This window comes from Oncorhynchus keta, chromosome 22 (genome assembly GCF_023373465.1).
Source record: "Oncorhynchus keta strain PuntledgeMale-10-30-2019 chromosome 22, Oket_V2, whole genome shotgun sequence".
NCBI lineage: Eukaryota > Metazoa > Chordata > Actinopteri > Salmoniformes > Salmonidae > Oncorhynchus > Oncorhynchus keta.
The window spans coordinates 46,675,287-46,690,687 of NC_068442.1; the positions used below are offsets into that span (position 1 = coordinate 46,675,287).

Below are 15,401 nucleotides of genomic sequence, written 5' to 3' on the forward strand. Positions count from 1 at the left end.
TACTACAACGACTACTACCATCACTAAACTGTTATCACTACCATTACCACCCATATTTGGAATGATAAACATTAATAATTATAGTCATAACAATAATAGTAATAATAAGTAAGTTACTGTTTACTATGCAGATGTTATTATTCAGTGTCCCTCAGGCTAAATACATATTTGGCTGCAAGAGGAGCCATTGCTCCTTCGCCCATGAGTATTCTTAGTTTTTCCTCTGGGTTCAATTTGTAAAAATTTGGAATATATGTAGTCATTTCTGTGAATAATGAATCTCTTTGTGAGGAATATTTATCACAGTAAAGGAGAAAGTGCATCTCTGTCTCTACCTCCCATGTCATGCAGTGACCACATACACGCTCCTCTTTGGGTAGCCATGTCTTTTTATGTCTGCCGGTTTCTATTGCCAATCGGTGGTCACTCAGCCTGTACTTGGTAAGGATCTGTCTCTGCTTCGTATCTCTGACAGAGTAGAGATAATCAGCCAATTCATATTCTCTGTTTAGGGTCAGATAGCAATTTAGTCGGCTTTGGGATTTTGTTTCGTTTTTCCAGTATTGTAAATATGATTCCTTTGATTGGTTCATGATTTTGCTTATTGGAATTCTTTCTTTTGAAGCAGTGCTGGTGTCAGCTTGGTTGGTGAGGTCCAACACCAGCTGAGTAAGAGGGCTTGTTTCTGGGCTCAGCTCTTGGGCTTGAAGTGCTTTAAATTGCAGACTCGAATTTGGACTTGAATTTAGATGTAGCCAAAATTTTAATGATCTTTTCTGTATCTTCATTATTACTGGAAAACGGCCCAATTCTGCCCTACATGCATTAGTTGGTGTATTTCTCTGGACTTGTAGGATTTTCCGACAGAATTCTGCATGTAGGGCTTCAATTGGATGTTTGTCCCACATTTTAAAATCCAGTTTATTGAGTGGTTCCCAAACCTCACTTCCATAAAGTGGTATTGGTAGGATTACACTGTCAAATATTTTAGTCCAAATTTTAATTGGGATGTTGATTTTGAATAATTTCATTTTTATTGCATACATTGCTCTGCGGGCTTTTTCTTTGAGTGCATTCACTGCCATATTAAAGTTTCCAGATGCAGATATGGTCAGACCAAGGTAGGTGTCATTTTTTGTGTGTTCAATTAAGGTATTGTTCAGGGTGAATTTACATTTGTGTTTCTGACATCTCGGTTTTTTTTGGAAAATCATGATTTTAGTTTTTTGGAAATTTACTGCCAGGGCCCAATTATGGCAATATTTCTCCAGAATATGAATGTTTTGTTGAAGACCTTCTTTGGTTGGTGATAGAAGTACCAAGTCATCAGCATATAGCAGGTATTTCACCTCTGTGTCAAATAGTGTGAGTCCTGGGGCTGGAGATTGGTCCAACATGTCTGCTAATTCATTGATATAAATGTTGAAAAGATTTGGACTCAAATTGCAGCCTTGTCTCACACCTCGACATTGTGAAAAAAATTCTGTTCTTTGGTTTTTGATTTTTATTGCACACTTGTTTTCTGTGTACATACATTTTATTAAGTCATACACCTTTACCACCAAGCCCACCTACATTAATAAACACCACCTTACCACCAAGCCCACTTTGGAGAATTTTGTAGAATAGCCCTTCGTGCCAAATCGAATCAAATGCTTTTTTAAAGTCAATAAAGCAAGCAAAGATTTTGCCCTCTTTTTTTTGGTGGACGTGTTTATTAATTAGTGTGTGTAAGGTGTATATATGGTCAGTAGTGCGATGGTGTTTATTAATTAGTGTGTGTAAGGTGTATATATGGTCAGTAGTGAGATGGTGTTTATTAATTAGTGTGTGTGAGGTGTATATATGGTCAGTAGTGTGGTGGTGTTTATTAATTAGTGTGTGTAAGGTGTATATATGGTCAGTAGTGAGATGGTGTTTATTAATTAGTGTGTGTAAGGTGTATATATGGTCAGTAGTGTGATGGTGTTTATTAATTAGTGTGTGAGGTGTATATATGGTCAGTAGTGAGATGGTGTTTATTAATTAGTGTGTGTAAGGTGTATATATGGTCAGTAGTGTGATGGTGTTTATTAATTAGTGTGTGAGGTGTATATATGGTCAGTAGTGAGATGGTGTTTATTAATTAGTGTGTGTGTAACACTTCAGGTGTCGTAGGTGTGTGGAGTCAAACGCAGGAGACAGTGAGTGCAAAGCTGTGCGTCTTTAATAGCGCCAACGCATCCCAGGGTGCTCACAATAGTAACGGCCCCAAACACAGGGAATGAGAATGTACAACAGAAAACGTAACGACCAGGCACTAACACGTACTTCTAACAACAGAGCCGAAGGTTACACTGCAATAATCCCGCACAACAACCAGGCGGGCCGGCTGTCTAATAAAGACAAACTAATTAGCTGATTTAATCATGAACAGGTGCTACCACTAAACATACAAGGAGGGAGAGGAAAAACAATCAGTGGCAGCTAATAGGCCGGTGACGACGACCGCCGAGCGCCAACCGCCCGGGAAGGGGAAACACCCTCGGTCGGACTCGTGACAGTACCCCCTCCTGACGCGCGGCTCCCGCAGCGCGCCGACACCGGCCTCGAGGTCGCCCCGGAGGACGAGGTGCAGGGCGATCCGGATGGAGGCGATGGAAATCCCTCAACATGGATGGATCCAAGATGTCCCTCACCGGTACCCAGCACCTCTCCTCCGGACCGTACCCCTCCCAGTCCACGAGGTACTGCAGGCCCCTCACCCGGCGTCTTGAGTCCAGAATGGCCCGGATCGTGTACGCCGGGGTCCCCTCGATGTCCAGAGGGGGGAGGGACCTCCGGTACCTCACTGTCCTGCAGGGGACCAGCTACCACCGGCCTGAGGAGAGACACATGAAACGAGGGGTTAATTCGATAATAGGAAGGGAGTTGTAATCGATAACACACCTCGTTTATTCTCCTCAGGACTTTAAAGGGCCCTAACACTGCGGACCCAGCTTCCGGCAGGACAAGCGGAGAGGTAGGTTTCGGGTCGAGAGCCAGACCCTGTCCCCGGTACAAACACGGGGGCCTCACTGCGGTGGCGGTCAGCACTCCTCTTCTGCCGTTCACTCGCTTGTCGTAGAGACTCCTGGACGGCCCTCCAGGTCTCCTTGGAGCGCTGTACCCATTCCTCCACCGCAGGAGCCTCGGTCTGGCTCGGATGCCATGGTGCCAGGACCGGCTGGTATCCCAACACACACTGAAAAGGGGACACGTTAGTAGAGGAGTGGCGTAGTGAGTTCTGAGCCATTTCAGCCCAGGGAATGTATCGTGCCCACTCCCCTGGCCGATCCTGGCAATACGACCGCAGAAACCTACCCACCTCCTGGTTCAATCTCTCCACCTGCCCATTACTCTCGGGGTGATAACCGGAGGTCAGGCTGACAGAGACCCCCAAACGTTCCATGAACGCTCTCCATACCCGAGACGTGAATTGGGGGCCCCGATCAGAAACGATGTCCTCCGGCACCCCGTAGTGCCGAAAGACATGGGTAAATAATGCCTCCGCAGTCTGCAGGGCTGTAGGGATACCGGGCAACGGGAGGAGACGGCAGGACTTAGAAAACCGATCCACAATCACTAGAACCGCGGTGTTCCCCTGAGACGGCGGAAGATCGGTCAGGAAATCTATGGACAGATGTGACCATGGCCGCTGTGGAACGGGGAGGGGTTGTAGCTTCCCTCTAGGAAGGTGCCTAGGAGCCTTACTCTGAGCGCACACTGAGCAAGAGGAGACATAACCCTTAACGTCCTTAACCAACGTAGGCCACCAATACCTCCCCTGAAGGCTCCCCACTGTCCTCGTCACCCCAGGGTGACCCGAGGAGGGTAGGACGTGAGCCCACCGAATCAGCTTGTCCCGAACATCAAGCGGCACGTACCTTCGCCCCGCTGGACACTGAGGAGGCGCGGGTTCAGCCCGTAACGCCCGCTCGATGTCCGAGTCCACCTCCCATACCACTGGGGCTACCAGCTTAGAGGCGGGAAGGATGGGAGTAGGTTCGGTGGACCCATCCTCGGTGTCGTAAAGGCGGGACAGTGCGTCAGCCCTCACGTTCTGGGAGCCCGGTCTATAAGACAAAGTAAACCGGAACCGGGTGAAGAATATGGCCCACCTTGCCTGACGTGGGTTAAGTCTCCTTGCAGCCCGAATATACTCCAGATTCTGGTGGTCGGTCCAGATGAGAAAAGGGTGCTTAGCCCCCTCAAGCCAGTGTCTCCACACCTTCAGAGCTCTAACCACCGCTAGCAACTCCCGGTCCCCCACATCATAGTTACGTTCCGCTGGGCTGAGCTTCCTTGAGAAGAAAGCGCAGGGGCGGAGTTTTGGTGGCGTACCCGAGCGCTGTGATAGCACGGCACCCACCCCAGCCTCGGACGCGTCCACCTCCACTATGAATGCTAGAGAGGGATCCGGATGCGCCAACACGGGCGCCTCAGTGAACAGCGCCTTCAACTTGTTGAATGCCCTGTCCGCCTGTGCTGACCACTGCAATCGCACCGGGCCCCCCAGCAGTGAGGTAATGGGAGCCGCTATCTGGCCAAAACCCCGGATAAACCTCCGGTAGTAGTTGGCAAAACCCAAAACCGCTGCACCTCCTTTACCGTGGTTGGAGTCGGCCAATTACGCACGGCCCTAATGCGTTCACCCTCCATCACCACCCCCGAGGTGGAAATGCGATATCCCAGAAAAGAGACGGCTCGTTTAGAGAACACGCATTTCTCAGCCTTGACGTATAGGTCATGCTCCAGCAGTCTTCCAAGCACTTTGCGCACCAGAGACACATGCGCGGTGTGAGTGGCCGAGTAGATCAGAATGTCATCGATATAAACAACCACCCCTGACCGCACAGGTCCCTGAGAATCTCGTCTACAAAGGATTGGAAAACGGCTGGAGCATTCTTTAACCCATACGGCATGACGAGGTACTCATAGTGGCCGGATGTAGTACTAAATGCGGTTTTCCACTCGTCTCCCTTCCGAATACGCACCAGACTATACGCGCTCCTGAGATCCAGTTTTGTGAAGAACTGCGCTCCGTGGAACGATTCCACCGCCGTAGCGATGAGAGGTGGAGGGTAACTATACCCCACTGTGATGGCGTTTAGACCTCTATAATCGATACACGGACGCAAACCTCCCTCCTTTTTCCTCACAAAAAAGAAACTCGAGGAGACGGGTGAAATGGAGGGCCGAATGTACCCCTGTCCCAGCGACTCCGTGACATATGTCTCCATTGCCAACGTCTCCTCCTGGGACAGCGGGTACACATGACTCTTGGGAAGCGCAGCGTCTACCTGGAGATCTATCGTACAATCCCTTCCCGGTCAATAAGGTGGTAATTTAGTCGCTTTCACTTTACTGAAAGCGATTGCCAAATCGGCATACTCGGGGGGAATGCATACCGTGGAACCCTGGTCTGGACTCTCCACCGACGTGGCACCGATGGAAACTCCCAAACACCTTCCAGAACACTCCTCTGACCACCCCTGGAGAACCCCTTGTCTCCACGAAATTTTAGGATTGTGCCGGGCCAGCCAGGGAGTCCCCAGCACCACTGGAAACGCAGGCGAATCAATAATAAAAAAACTGATACGCTCCCTATGATTCCCCTGCGTCACCATGTCCAGTGGGACCGTGGTCTCCCCGACCATCCCTGACCCTAATGGCCGGCTATCTAGGGAGTGCACGGGGAAAGGAGAATCTATCGGCACCAGCGGAACCCCTAACTTAAGGGCGAGTCCGCGATCCATAAAGTTCCCAGCTGCGCCTGAATCGACTAGCGCCCTATGCTGGGAAGAGGGAAAAAAGTGAAGGAAAGAGATTAAGACAAACATATGGCCAACAAGGGATTCTGGGTGAGTCTGATGCTGACTCACCTGGGGTGACCGAGAAGCGTTCCGCCTGCCATCTCTACTCCCAGACGGACCCCCAGCACCGATCAGACGTGTGTCCTCTCCGACCACAGTTGGTGCAGGGAAGGCCTCCTCCTCCGGTACCCCTCGGCGCAGCCCCTCCCAACTCCATCGGAATGGGAGCGGAGGGGCCGGGTGGTGGAACGCACAGGACCCTCTCTGAACGCCCGCGGGCAGCCAGCAGATTGTCCAGTCGAATGGACATGTCAATCAGCTGATCCAGTGACAGAGTGGTGTCCCGACACGCTAACTCCCGGCGGACGTCCTCTCGGAGACCACACCTGTAGTGGTCCATAAGGGCCCTGTCGTTCCACCCAGATCCGGCTGCCAAGGTCCGGAACTCCAGCGCGTAATCCTGGGCGCTCCTCCTCTCCTGCCTGAGATGAAAAAGTCGTTCTCCCACCGCTCGGCCGTCTATAGGGTGATCAAATACGGCACGGAAGCGGCAGGAAAACTCTGGGTAGTGCTCCCGCGCTGAGTCTGGGCCATTCCAGACTGCGTTCGCCCACTCCAGAGCACGACCCGTGAGGCAGGAGATGAGGACACTCACCCTCTCCGCTCCTGAGGGAGGGGGTCTAACGGTGGCCAGGTATAGCTCCAGCTGAAGCAGAAACCCCTGGCAACCCGCCGCCGCTCCATCATAAGCCCTCGGTAGCGTCAGACGAAGGGTGCTGGAGTCGAGTGATGGGGAGACCGGAGTCGGGGTGCCGAAGGTGGAGAGAGGAGACCACTCCTCTCCCATCGGTCCATTCTCTCCATCACTTGATCCATCGCGATCCGATCCGATGGAGAATGGTGGTGTGGTGGAGAACCCGTTCCTCCATCGATGGGAGAGGGTTGGCTGCTGCTCCTGCTGACTCCATTCGATTTGATTCGGGTGCGGGATTCTGTAACACTTCAGGTGTCGTAGGTGTGTGGAGTCAAACGCAGGAGACAGTGAGTGCAAAGCTGTGCGTCTTTAATAGCGCCAACGCATCCCAGGGTGCTCACAATAGTAACGGCCCCAAACACAGGGAATGAGAATGTACAACAGAAAACGTAACGACCAGGCACTAACACGTACTTCTAACAACAGAGCCGAAGGTTACACTGCAATAATCCCGCACAACAACCAGGCGGGCCGGCTGTCTAATAAAGACAAACTAATTAGCTGATTTAATCATGAACAGGTGCTACCACTAAACATACAAGGAGGGAGAGGAAAAACAATCAGTGGCAGCTAATAGGCCGGTGACGACGACCGCCGAGCGCCAACCGCCCGGGAAGGGGAAACACCCTCGGTCGGACTCGTGACAGTGTGTAAGGTGTATATATGGTCAGTAGTGTGATGGTGTTTATTAATTAGTGTGTGAGGTGTATATATGGTCAGTAGTGTGATGGTGTTTATTAATTAGTGTGTGTAAGGTGTATATATGGTCAGTAGTGTGGTGGTGTTTATTAATTAGTGTGTGAGGTGTATATATGGTCAGTAGTGTGATGGTGTTTATTAATTAGTGTGTGTGAGGTGTATATATGGTCAGTAGTGTGATGGTGTTTATTAATTAGTGTGTGTAAGGTGTATATATGGTCAGTAGTGTGATGGTGTTTATTAATTAGTGTGTGAGGTGTATATATGGTCAGTAGTGAGATGGTGTTTATTAATTAGTGTGTGTAAGGTGTATATATGGTCAGTAGTGTGATGGTGTTTATTAATTAGTGTGTGAGGTGTATATATGGTCAGTAGTGTGATGGTGTTTATTAATTAGTGTGTGTAAGGTGTATATATGGTCAGTAGTGTGGTGGTGTTTATTAATTAGTGTGTGAGGTGTATATATGGTCAGTAGTGTGATGGTGTTTATTAATTAGTGTGTGTGAGGTGTATATATGGTCAGTAGTGTGATGGTGTTTATTAATTAGTGTGTGTAAGGTGTATATATGGTCAGTAGTGAGATGGTGTTTATTAATTAGTGTGTGTAAGGTGTATATATGGTCAGTAGTGAGATGGTGTTTATTAATTAGTGTGTGTAAGGTGTATATATGGTCAGTAGTGTGATGGTGTTTATTAATTAGTGTGTGTCAGGTGTATATATGGTCAGTAGTGAGGTGGTGTTTATTAATTAGTGTGTGTAAGGTGTATATATGGTCAGTAGTGCGGTGGTGTTTATTAATTAGTGTGTGTCAGGTGTATATATGGTCAGTAGTGTGATGGTGTTTATTAATTAGTGTGTGTAAGGTGTATATATGGTCAGTAGTGAGATGGTGTTTATTAATTAGTGTGTGAGGTGTATATATGGTCAGTAGTGTGATGGTGTTTATTAATTAGTGTGTGAGGTGTATATATGGTCAGTAGTGAGGTGGTGTTTATTAATTAGTGTGTGTAAGGTGTATATATGGTCAGTAGTGAGGTGGTGTTTATTAATTAGTGTGTGTAAGGTGTATATATGGTCAGTAGTGAGATGGTGTTTATTAATTAGTGTGTGTCAGGTGTATATATGGTCAGTAGTGAGATGGTGTTTATTAATTAGTGTGTGTCAGGTGTATATATGGTCAGTAGTGTGATGGTGTTTATTAATTAGTGTGTGTAAGGTGTATATATGGTCAGTAGTGAGATGGTGTTTATTAATTAGTGTGTGAGGTGTATATATGGTCAGTAGTGTGATGGTGTTTATTAATTAGTGTGTGAGGTGTATATATGGTCAGTAGTGAGGTGGTGTTTATTAATTAGTGTGTGTAAGGTGTATATATGGTCAGTAGTGAGGTGGTGTTTATTAATTAGTGTGTGTGAGGTGTATATATGGTCAGTAGTGTGATGGTGTTTATTAATTAGTGTGTGAGGTGTATATATGGTCAGTAGTGAGATGGTGTTTATTAATTAGTGTGTGTAAGGTGTATATATGGTCAGTAGTGAGGTGGTGTTTATTAATTAGTGTGTGTAAGGTGTATATATGGTCAGTAGTGTGATGGTGTTTATTAATTAGTGTGTGTAAGGTGTATATATGGTCAGTAGTGAGATGGTGTTTATTAATTAGTGTGTGTAAGGTGTATATATGGTCAGTAGTGTGATGGTGTTTATTAATTAGTGTGTGTAAGGTGTATATATGGTCAGTAGTGAGATGGTGTTTATTAATTAGTGTGTGTAAGGTGTATATATGGTCAGTAGTGTGATGGTGTTTATTAATTAGTGTGTGTAAGGTGTATATATGGTCAGTAGTGAGATGGTGTTTATTAATTAGTGTGTGTAAGGTGTATATATGGTCAGTAGTGAGATGGTGTTTATTAATTAGTGTGTGTAAGGTGTATATATGGTCAGTAGTGTGATGGTGTTTATTAATTAGTGTGTGAGGTGTATATATGGTCAGTAGTGAGATGGTGTTTATTAATTAGTGTGTGTGAGGTGTATATATGGTCAGTAGTGTGATGGTGTTTATTAATTAGTGTGTGAGGTGTATATATGGTCAGTAGTGAGATGGTGTTTATTAATTAGTGTGTGTAAGGTGTATATATGGTCAGTAGTGTGATGGTGTTTATTAATTAGTGTGTGTGAGGTGTATATATGGTCAGTAGTGAGGTGGTGTTTATTAATTAGTGTGTGTAAGGTGTATATATGGTCAGTAGTGCGATGGTGTTTATTAATTAGTGTGTGTAAGGTGTATATATGGTCAGTAGTGAGATGGTGTTTATTAATTAGTGTGTGTGAGGTGTATATATGGTCAGTAGTGTGATGGTGTTTATTAATTAGTGTGTGAGGTGTATATATGGTCAGTAGTGAGATGGTGTTTATTAATTAGTGTGTGTAAGGTGTATATATGGTCAGTAGTGAGGTGGTGTTTATTAATTAGTGTGTGTAAGGTGTATATATGGTCAGTAGTGTGATGGTGTTTATTAATTAGTGTGTGTAAGGTGTATATATGGTCAGTAGTGAGATGGTGTTTATTAATTAGTGTGTGTAAGGTGTATATATGGTCAGTAGTGTGATGGTGTTTATTAATTAGTGTGTGTAAGGTGTATATATGGTCAGTAGTGAGATGGTGTTTATTAATTAGTGTGTGTAAGGTGTATATATGGTCAGTAGTGTGATGGTGTTTATTAATTAGTGTGTGTAAGGTGTATATATGGTCAGTAGTGAGATGGTGTTTATTAATTAGTGTGTGTAAGGTGTATATATGGTCAGTAGTGAGATGGTGTTTATTAATTAGTGTGTGTAAGGTGTATATATGGTCAGTAGTGTGATGGTGTTTATTAATTAGTGTGTGAGGTGTATATATGGTCAGTAGTGAGATGGTGTTTATTAATTAGTGTGTGTAAGGTGTATATATGGTCAGTAGTGTGATGGTGTTTATTAATTAGTGTGTGTAAGGTGTATATATGGTCAGTAGTGAGATGGTGTTTATTAATTAGTGTGTGTAAGGTGTATATATGGTCAGTAGTGTGATGGTGTTTATTAATTAGTGTGTGTAAGGTGTATATATGGTCAGTAGTGAGATGGTGTTTATTAATTAGTGTGTGTAAGGTGTATATATGGTCAGTAGTGTGATGGTGTTTATTAATTAGTGTGTGTAAGGTGTATATATGGTCAGTAGTGAGATGGTGTTTATTAATTAGTGTGTGTCAGGTGTATATATGGTCAGTAGTGTGATGGTGTTTATTAATTAGTGTGTGTAAGGTGTATATATGGTCAGTAGTGTGATGGTGTTTATTAATTAGTGTGTAAGGTGTATATATGGTCAGTAGTGTGATGGTGTTTATTAATTAGTGTGTAAGGTGTATATATGGTCAGTAGTGCGATGGTGTTTATTAATTAGTGTGTGTAAGGTGTATATATGGTCAGTAGTGCGATGGTTAGGAAGAAAGCCAATTTGACATTTACTTATTACATTTTTTTCTTGAAGAAAGGTTTGAATTCTTGAATTCAAAATGCTACATAAAACCTTTCCCAAAGTTACTGTTGACGCAAATTCCCCTGTAATTATTGGGGTCTGATTTGTCTCCACTTTTGTGGATAGGGGAGATGAGCCCCTGGTTCCAGACATCAGGGAAGCAGCCAGAAGTTAAAACCATGTTGAACAATTTAAGCACAGCATTTTGCAACTCAGGTGTGCTGTTTTTCAGCATTTCATTTCTGATGTTGTCTACACCACAAGCCTTTTTTGATTTAATAGATTTTAGCTTTTCATTTAGTTCTTGTTGGGTTATTGGGTTATTGGGTTATTGGGTTATTGGGTTGTTGGGTTGTTGGGTTGTTGGGTTATTGGGTTATTGGGTTATTGGGTTATTGGGTTGTTGGGTTGTTGGGTTGTTGGGTTGTTGGGTTATTGGGTTATTGGTTTATTGGGTTATTGGGTTGTTGGGTTGTTGGGTTGTTGGGTTATTGGGTTATTGGGTTATTGGGTTGTTGGGTTGTTGGGTTGTTGGGTTATTGGGTTGTTGGGTTGTTGGGTTATTGGGTTATTGGGTTATTGGGTTGTTGGGTTGTTGGGTTGTTGGGTTGTTGGGTTATTGGGTTATTGGGTTATTGGGTTGTTGGGTTGTTGGGTTGTTGGGTTATTGGGTTGTTGGGTTGTTGGGTTGTTGGGTTGTTGGGTTATTGGGTTGTTGGGTTATTGGGTTATTGGGTTATTGGGTTGTTGGGTTGTTGGGTTATTGGGTTATTGGGTTGTTGGGTTGTTGGGTTATTGGGTTGTTGGGTTGTTGGGTTGTTGGGTTGTTGGGTTGTTGGGTTATTGGGTTGTTGGGTTGTTGGGTTATTGGGTTGTTGGGTTATTGGGTTATTGGGTTATTGGGTTGTTGGGTTATTGGGTTATTGGGTTGTTGGGTTATTGGGTTATTGGGTTATTGGGTTATTGGGTAATCTAATGGATTTTGGTTGTTTTTAATGACTGATTCAAGGATGTTCAATTTTTCTTTAATTTCTAATTGGTTCTGTTGTGGTTCTGTTGTGGTTCTGTTGTGGTTCTGTTGTGGTTCTGTTGTAAGTCTTTTTGTGGGATGTTTTTGTATAGATTATCAAAATACGTTTTCCAAATTCCTACATCTTGTATGGCTAATTCTTGTGGCTTTGTTGTGCTTAAATTGTTCCACATGTCCCAGAACTGATTTTGGTCAATTGCGTTTTCAATTTCATCAAGGGTCTTGTTGGTATAATTTAATTTCTTGCATTTCAGTGTTTGTTTATAGTGTTTCAGAGTTTCACAGTATTCATATCGTAGCTCTGGGTTGTTTTGCTGCTTATGTTTTTTGTTTGACATTTGTCTTAGGTGTTTTCTAATTGTTTTACATTCATTATCAAACCATTTGTCAGAAACATTTTGATTTTTGCTTCTGATGTTGCATTGCTTTGGTTTTCTCAAATTTGCTTTCGATGCTGCTTTTTGGAATATGCAGTTGATGTTTTGGGTAGCTGAATTGACACCATCTTTATTGTTTTGGTACTGTGAGTTATTGAAAAACTGTATAGAGTTCATCATTTCATTTGAGTTCAATGTTTCAATTAATGTCTCTGCACTGTTTGGAGCCCATCTGTATGATTGGTTTATGTTGTAAAGTTTATTGGGCTGTTTTTTTGAATGAATATTGCCGGTTAATTTCTTCAGAAACACGTTGATCTGACTGTGATCTGACAATGGTGTCTGTGGTCTGACAGTGAATGCACTAATGGAGGAGGGGTCAATGTCAGTGATGGCATAATTGACTACACTTGTCCCAAGAGCTGAGCAGTAAGTAAACTGACCTAAAGAGTCCCCTCTGATTCTACCATTAAGCATGTACAGGCCTAAGGCTCGACAGAGATGTACTAACTCTTTTCCATTTTTGTTCAGTATTTGGTCAGGACTGTTTCTATTATTTATAATAGGGCTACTGTACAAGGAAGGGTGTCCAAATATGTGGTGGTTACCTCCCGCATCAGTGTAGTCAGGCTCAGAACCTGTTCTTGCGTTGAAATCTCCACAAAGAAGCACTTTACCCTCTGCCTGAAATGTAATGATTTCTGTCTGGAGATTGTCAAAAAACTGATCATCATAATATGATGAATCTGAAGGAGGAGCATAAGCTGCACATATGTAAACATCATTGTCACAATAGATTGAACCTTTGTTAAGTTTTAGCCAAATGTGACTGGTACCTTTTTTCATTTCATTCAGTACTAAGTCCTGCTTATGCCAAATGATGATTCCACCTGAGTCTCGGCCCCGTTTAACATTTTTATGTTTGATTGATGGTAGTAAACTTTCTCTATAGCCTGAGGGACACTGACACTCTCTCCCTCTCTCACTGTAGCTCTCTCTCTCTCTCTCTCTCTCTCTCTCTCTCTCTCTCTCTCTCTCTCTCTCTCTCTCTCTCTCTCTCTCTCTCTCTCTCTCTCTCTCTCTCTCTCTTACTGTAGCTGTCTCTCTCTCTCTCACTGTAGCTGTCTCTCTCTCTCTCTCACTGTAGCTGTCTCTCTCTCTCACTGTAGCTGTCTCTCTCTCTCTCTCTCTTACTGTAGCTGTCTCTCTCTCTTACTGTAGCTGTCTCTCTCTCTCTCCCTCTCTCTTACTGTAGCTGTAGCTGTCTCTCTCTCTCTCTCTCTCTCTCTCTCTCTCTCTCTCTCTCTCTCTCTCTCTCTCTCTCTCTCACTGTGGCTGTCTCTCCTTCTCTCTTACTGTAGCTGTCTCTCTCTCTCTCTTACTGTAGCTGTCTCTCTCTCACTGTAGCTGTCCCTCTCTCTCTCTCTCTCTTACTGTAGCTGTCTCTCTCTCTTTCTGTATCTGTCTCTCTCCCTCTCTCTTACTGTAGCTCTCTCTCTCTCTCTCTCTCTCTCTCTCTCTCTCTCTCTCACTGTGGCTGTCTCTCCTTCTCTCTTACTGTAGCTGTCTCTCTCTCTCTCTCTGTAGCTGTCTCTCTCTCTCACTGTAGCTGTCTCTCTCTCTCTCTCTCTCTCTCCCTCTCTCTTACTGTAGCTGTCTCTCTCTCTCTCCCTCTCTCTTACTGTAGCTGTCTCTCTCTCTCTCCTCTCTCTCTCTCTCTCTCTCTCTCTCTCTCTCTCTCTCTCTCTCTCTCTCTCTCTCTCTCTCTCTCTCTCTCTCTCTCTCTCTCTTACTGTAGCTGTCTCTCTCTCTCTCTCACTGTAGCTGTCTCTCTCTCTCTCTCACTGTAGCTGTCTCTCTCTCTCACTGTAGCTGTCTCTCTCTCTCTCTCTTACTGTAGCTGTCTCTCTCTCTTACTGTAGCTGTCTCTCTCTCTCTCCCTCTCTCTTACTGTAGCTGTCTCTCTCTCTCTCTCTCTCTCTCTCTCTCTCTCTCTCTCTCTCTCTCTCTCTCTCTCTCTCTCTCACTGTGGCTGTCTCTCCTTCTCTCTTACTGTAGCTGTCTCTCTCTCTCTCTTACTGTAGCTGTCTCTCTCTCACTGTAGCTGTCCCTCTCTCTCTCTCTCTCTCTTACTGTAGCTGTCTCTCTCTCTTACTGTAGCTGTCTCTCTCCCTCTCTCTTACTGTAGCTCTCTCTCTCTCTCTCTCTCTCTCTCTCTCTCTCTCTCTCTCTCTCTCTCTCTGTGTCTGTCTCTCCCTCTCTCTTACTGTAGCTGTCTCTCTCTCTCTCTTACTGTAGCTGTCTCTCTCTCTCACTGTAGCTGTCTCTCTCTCTCTCTCTCTCTCTCTCTCTCTCCTCTCTCTTACTGTAGCTGTCTCTCTCCTTCTCTCTTACTGTAGCTCTCTCTCTCTCTCTCTCTCTTACTGTAGCTGTCTCTCTCTCTCTCTCTTACTGTAGCTGTCTCTCTCTCTCTCTCTCTTACTGTAGCAGTCTCTCTCTCTTACTGTAGCTGTCTCTCTCTCTCTCTCTTACTTATGGGAAGGTTAGAAGTGACTGACTAAGCAATCTTGGTGTCAGCTATATAAACATTGTGCATCATCTGTAAAGGCTAGATTCTCAGCCAAACAGTCAGTCAAGACTGTTGGGCTGACGGTTTCATTATTGCAATAATTAATCAATATTAAATAAAGATGATAGTTTGAAGAAATGACCAAGACCAAGTCTCCCTCAGTACTGAATTTCCACAACTCTCTCTCTTACTGTAGTTGTCTCTCTGTCTCTCTCTTAAACTCCCACATTCTTCCACATTACGCCTTACTTTCCTGACCTCTCTCTTACTGTAGTTGTCTCTCTGTCTCTCTCTTAAACTCCCACATTCTTCCACATTACGCCTTACTTTCCTGACCTCTCTCTTACTGTAGTTGTCTCTCTGTCTCTCTCTTAAACTCCCACATTCTTCCACATTACGCCTTACTTTCCTGACCTCTCTCTTACTGTAGTTGTCTCTCTGTCTCTCTCTTAAACTCCCACATTCTTCCACATTACGCCTTACTTTCCTGACCTCTCTCTTACTGTAGTTGTCTCTCTGTCTCTCTCTTAAACTCCCACATTCTTCCACATTACGCCTTACTTTCCTGACCTCTCTCTTACTGTAGTTGTCTCTCTGTCTCTCTCTTAAACTCCCACATTCTTCCACATT

General features: G+C 44.6%; 1 protein-coding gene and 1 long non-coding RNA gene across 2 annotated transcripts in view; both read left to right on the forward strand.

Annotated features, from left to right (window-relative positions):
* LOC118400689 (receptor-type tyrosine-protein phosphatase S-like) overlaps positions 1 to 15,401 on the forward strand; it is a 440,366-nt gene that overhangs the window by 327,943 nt on the left and 97,022 nt on the right. Inside the window, exon 18 of the mRNA XM_052475331.1 lies at positions 4,013 to 4,023. Coding sequence (XP_052331291.1) covers positions 4,013 to 4,023 — 11 coding nt within the window. The remainder of the gene's footprint in view (positions 1 to 4,012; positions 4,024 to 15,401) is intronic.
* On the forward strand, positions 7,097 to 11,096 carry LOC127910674 (uncharacterized). Its single transcript, XR_008075725.1, has 3 exons — positions 7,097 to 7,794; positions 8,152 to 9,463; positions 9,515 to 11,096. It is a non-coding gene; the product is annotated as an uncharacterized LOC127910674 (long non-coding RNA).